At 42.2% G+C, this 5,660-nt stretch overlaps 1 protein-coding gene across 1 annotated transcript; it reads left to right on the top strand.

Moving 5' to 3' along the window:
- The first annotated feature begins 1,815 nt into the window (after positions 1–1,815).
- On the top strand, positions 1,816–4,382 carry insm1a (insulinoma-associated 1a). Its single transcript, XM_051137820.1, has one exon. The coding sequence runs from the start codon at positions 2,223–2,225 to the stop codon at positions 3,438–3,440; it is 1,218 nt and encodes a 405-aa protein (XP_050993777.1). The 5' UTR covers positions 1,816–2,222; the 3' UTR covers positions 3,441–4,382.
- Positions 4,383–5,660: the final 1,278 nt, after the last annotated feature.

The raw sequence follows: 5,660 nt of genomic DNA, 5'->3' as shown, positions 1-5,660 counted from the left end.
TGCACCATATGTTTGGAAGGGGGGCACATTGTGGGGGTTGGGCCTCTAGAACTTCAGCAAATAAATAAAAAGCTTCTTGTTTCTGTCAAATGCAAATGTTTGCTGTGTATTGGGTGATGATTCATTTCAGATATCTGACTTTGCTCTTTCGAAATCTTCAATGAATGTGCTGTCCAGTATTATATTATGTGGACCTGTGAGCACAGCGGCTCCTCAGTGCAGTGGGCAGATAAGAGCAGCAGAATGAGGGGAATCTGACGGGTTGTAAAGACGGAGCGCAGCAGCAGCTGTATGATAATGAATGTGGGGCAGAAAATCACAGACGCATGATCCAACAGTCGCATGTCACATAGCTTGTGTATTTTAGGATGTTGAGCTCTGGTGAGTAATGCAACCAGATCAGATATTTAAAAAAAAAAATCAAATAAAAATTACAAAAAGAAATAAAATAAAATAAAACGTACACATGAGATTTCAGATGCAACAATTGTGTGTGTCCAAGATAGGCAAGTAAACATCTTGCCTTTTCAACTTAAAGTTGAATGTGGAAATTATATAAAATGTAAAAATGCAACAAAACCATACTTTCAACAAAATGCACAATTATCACAAAAAAAAAAAAATCACAATATAAATAAAATTCAAAATACAAAAAAACTACACAGACTATTCTAAAACGCACATAAAAAATAAAATAAAATAATAAAATGTAATGCAAACTACACTGTTTTTTCTAAAATGCACGTTAAGGGGAATAATAAAATTAAATAAAATGCAAAATTATATATTCCTCTAAAATGTGCATTAAGTAAAAGAAAAGAACAAAATAAATATAAAAAATAAGATTTTCACAAAAAAAAAAAGAAAAAAAAATCACATTTTGCCTCTTAATGTGGAAATTAACAACATTTAAAAATGCAACAAAACCCTACTTTCAGCAAAATGCACATTCATCATGATCACAAATTAAAACAAAATGCAAAAAAACAACAGATTATTTTAAAATAAACATCAAAAATTAAATAAAATGTAATAATAATAAAATAAAATTCAACACAAAACAGGTTTTTTTTCTAAAATGCACAGTATAAGGGGAACAATAAAATAAAATAAAGCACACACAACAGATATCAAATGTGTTTGTCAAAGTTTGGCAAGTAAACCATCTTGCACATTAAGATAAAAGGTGGGTATTGAATAATAAAATCTACATATTCCAGATGCAACAAATGTGTTGTCCAAATTATGCAAGTAGCCCATCTGGCCCCCAAAATGCGTCTTGTACGTGTAAATAAACTAGAACACATGCAAATCACAAAAATGAGCACATCGGAAGTTCTGAAATTACATGCAACAAATGTGCTTGTGTGCAATTACAATAACGCCATATTTGTGACGCTCTCCAAACGATTCGAGGGGTATTGGGAGAAACTCCGCTATGACGGGACCATTGCATTGGAATGACATCATCACACCCGAGCACAATGCTGATGGTGATGATGCTGCTGATGGCACGGGCGAGTTTGCAGACAGGAATGAGTCCGTTTGAACAGAAGGATGATGTGCGTCTGTCCCTGCCGCTCGCGCAAGCGTGTCTTTTGTGATGCAAACGAGAGGAGCCTCTTTTATGAATTATGTATGCGCGCAATGAGTGATTAATACGTCCCGCATTCAACTGTCGCACATGTCCTGAGCCCGCGGGCGTCTGATTTATACATTTAATTAGTCGCGGGACAAATTACTTGCGGGCTTTTTTGCGGCGCGAGCTGATTTAAGGACGTTTGGGTTAAAACTGCGCGCCGCTCTGCTTAAAAACGGAACTTCTTTGTTGCCATTTCCCCCCTTTTTGATTTGAAATTCTGATGCTCCAAAAGTGAAGGAGCCCCTAAAGGATGCTGACAAAGGCAGGGCACGTGTGCATTGACGGGAAGCATCAAAGCGTGAAAAGAGGAGGAACCAGCGTGTGCCTAAAGCATCCTAATATAATAAACCTCAGGTACATCTGCCCGAGCAATCTGCGGACCCTCCCATCTCCAAATCCATAGGGATTCCAGCTCCATCTGATTGGACGAGGCGGCGAGGGGCGAGAACAATGTCATCATTCCTGCTTAAAAAGACTGCTGCTATGCCTCCGTGATGGAAAGATCACCGCACGCGTCCAAATATAGTACCAGGTGTGCCTCTGATTCCAACCCGTCTGAAGTGCCTTTCAGCTGGCGAAGATGCCGAGGGGATTTTTAGTCAAGAGAAATAAGAAAGCGACACCTGTTTCGTACCGCGTCCGCTCGGAGGAGGATGAGCAGGGCGCGTTTCCAGGAGCGCAGCAGGACGCGGCGAGCGCGCACCGCCCGGCGTCGTCGTCCCCGCCGCCGCCGCCTCTGCGCACGGACGCGGCGCAGCCGGTGCAGTTCGGGAACCCAGAGATCGTGTATCGATCCATGTACAGCCCGACCCGGCCCGTGAGCAGGGAGCACGAGAGGGCGTGTTTGGAAAGGCGCTTCAATCTCGGCTCGCCCATTTCGGCCGAGTCCTTCCCGGCGGCGCCCCACGGCTCCGATCAGGCGCCGTTCGCGCCCGTGGATCTTAAAATCGGCACCAGCAACAGCACCCGAACCGGCACCACGTTACCCGCCAAACGACCCGCATCGGACGCGGAGCGCAAAGGCAAACCAGCATCCAAGAAAGCCAAAGCCATGCGGAAATTGCAGTTTGAGGACGAAGTCACCACTTCCCCGGTGCTGGGACTGAAGATCAAAGAAGGTCCGGTGGAGCAAAAACCCAGGTCCCAGTGCACAGGCGGCGACAAGCCGCTAGGCGAGTTCGTGTGTCAGCTGTGCAGAGAGGCATACGCCGACCCCTTCTCTCTAGCCCAACACAAATGCTCCAGAATCGTCCGGATCGAGTACAGATGCCCGGAATGCGACAAGCTCTTCAGCTGCCCGGCGAACCTGGCCTCGCACCGGCGGTGGCACAAACCCAAAACGGCGCCGCAGAACCCGGAGAGCAATAAGACCCCCGCGGCCGAGAAAGAGGAGACCTCCAGCGACAGAGACACTCCGAGTCCCGGACTTTCCGAATCCGGATCCGAAGACGGGCTTTACGACTGCCAGCACTGCGGGAAGAAGTTCAAACGTCAGGCGTACCTGAAAAAGCACGTGATGGCGCACCACGAAGCGTGCGACAAACCCCAAAGCCAGGCGCCGCTGAATCTGAGCGCGTCCGAGTGCCACCTGTGCCCGGTGTGCGGAGAAAACTTCCCCAGCAGAATGAGCCAGGAGCGGCACATCCGCCTGCAGCACTCGGCGCAGATCTACCCCTGCAAATACTGTCCCGCCATGTTCTACAGCTCGCCGGGACTTACGAGACACATCAACAAATGCCACCCGTCGGAAAACAGGCAGGTCATCCTGCTGCAGATGCCGGTGCGTCCAGCCTGCTAAAGCAAAGCTGTGCCTTGAACCAGCGCATCCCGACTCCGAAGCGGGTCGGGAAGCACTGCATTAACCCACAGAGTCGACCTGGATGAGCACCAGATGAGACTGAGTTTTCAAATCTAAGGTAGTTGATCTACGACAGGTTAGACTGTTCGCTTATTTTTCTAGGATCTCCGCACAAGTGCTTTTAGCTTTTAGACCTAAGAATCCTAGAACATGCCTTGAATTCACAGGCTGTACATACGTCTCCATCGTTTCTAGCTTTAATAGAGCTTGTGAATCTGTGGACTTTGACTGTAGCTGTCCAAACAACCTACTGACAAGGGTTTCCCTTTAGTGTAGCCAGAAATGCCTTGAATTAGATCTCGACATGCTGTAAAACTGCCTTAATCATGTAAATGTTGGAGTGATTGCGGTTGCTGATAATAATTTTTTATATTGTTGCTGTTATTATTATTCTTGTGTGTGTATATGTTTGTGATTATTTATCTTATTATTATTATTTATTTATTTCAAATGTTTTATTTAAATTATTCGTTTGCCTAATTCGTTTGTGATTGATTTGAAAGTTGTCTCGACAGCCAAATGTTTCATTTATCGATCTAAAGATCGATCTTTGTCAATGCTGAAAGTCTGAAATTCACTTTGCATTAGATACAATCGTTTATTAATTTATTTTTATTTTCTTCATGTTCAGCGCTTGTGTGTTTCTGCAGTCCTGCTATTTGTCCAAAAATACTTATGCTAATAATAATAATAATAATAATAAACAGTCCAAAAAGTCAAAATGGGATCCACTTGTGATGTGACATTCCAGCAATCTGTTGTCATGTGGAAACCCAGACACTGTGAACATAGAAATTCATCATCATCTTCAATGACATGTGTCCAACTGGATTCTGTACCAAGATAAGTCTGCACTTAATAAAACACATCAACCTAAAACAACTTGTTTGTCTGTGACTAATTACATCCTGAGACTTCCTCTAGAGCTCAGATTCATTATGAACAGTAGTTATTTTTACAAGCTCAGTACAGTGTTTTAAAACAGCAATGAACAAAATTATAAGAGCAACTGTTGATGCTTTTCTTCATCTAAAACTTGTAAACACTCTTAAAGCTAATTTTTAATATTTTTGTATAATTTATGACAGAGCCTAAATGGAATGTGGACTTTAAACAAGCAGTTAAAAGCTAAAATGTCTTTTAAAGTGGTGAGAAGATTCAGTACAGCACCTAAAATGTACAACATAACATGTATTTACATGTATACAAGATATTTTAATAATGAAACCATTATATTAAATTAACAACATTTTTATTGCCGTTTTTCTCATAAATCATGACATTTCTAACTATTTGAATGAATAAAGGGTTACAGAGAAAATCTCATTTATCCTGGGAGCCTCTGGGTTGGTTGAGATCAGGGGTGGTCCCAAGTTTTAACCAATTTTTCTGTGAATATTTGTCTAAATGCTATCATGGAAAATAGTCTTGCTTGGTGTCGGTATGCAAGGGACTTTCTCCAGCAGCTCTGAGACGCATATGCTGAAGAGAGAATTCACCATAGACACCAAATCCCACAATGCAGCACCTCAGACACACTGCTGTTATGCAGACAGCCTCCCAAAGGCCATGAGTGCTTCACACACACAGACATCCACAAACAGCCTCATGTCACGGTTGAGAAAGCAAGACTTACAGATCGGAAAGAAATTCATACAAAAATAACATTGTAAGGGAGCCTGGGGCTAGTTGTCACATTTGTTTTATTCCAATTAACATTTCTCACAGCAAGTCACACAGAAACCCTAAATTATTTTAGGAAAAAAGATTGTTGACCCTTACACTGGGGCAAGTTGTCACAATAGGAACACTGTTTATTGACACTGACTGAAAAACCAAAAGTTTGTGTGTGTGCGACCCTGGACCATAAAACCAGTCATATAGGTCCATTTTTTGAAACTGAGGTTTATACATCATCCGAAAATAAGCTTTACATTGATCTTTGGTTCGTTAGGATAAGACAATATTTGGCCGAGATACAACCTTTTGAATATCTGGAATCTGAGGGTGTAAAAAAAATAAATAAATAAATAAAAATATTGAGAAAATCACCTTTAAAGCTGTCCACATGAAGTTCTTAGCAATGCATATTACTAATCGAAAATTACGTATTGATATATTTATGGTAGGAAATGTACAAAATATCTTTATGGAACATGA

This window comes from Labeo rohita, chromosome 20 (assembly GCF_022985175.1).
Source record: "Labeo rohita strain BAU-BD-2019 chromosome 20, IGBB_LRoh.1.0, whole genome shotgun sequence".
In the NCBI taxonomy this organism is placed as follows: Eukaryota; Metazoa; Chordata; class Actinopteri; order Cypriniformes; family Cyprinidae; genus Labeo; species Labeo rohita.
Note: the sequence above shows the minus strand (reverse complement) of the source record. Positions and strands in the feature narration are given on the sequence as shown.

Bases quoted from the DNA above. Each gene is read 5' to 3' on its own strand.
- insm1a (XM_051137820.1), top strand. From the start codon at position 2,223: ATGCCGAGGGGATTTTTAGTCAAGAGAAATAAGAAAGCGACACCTGTT.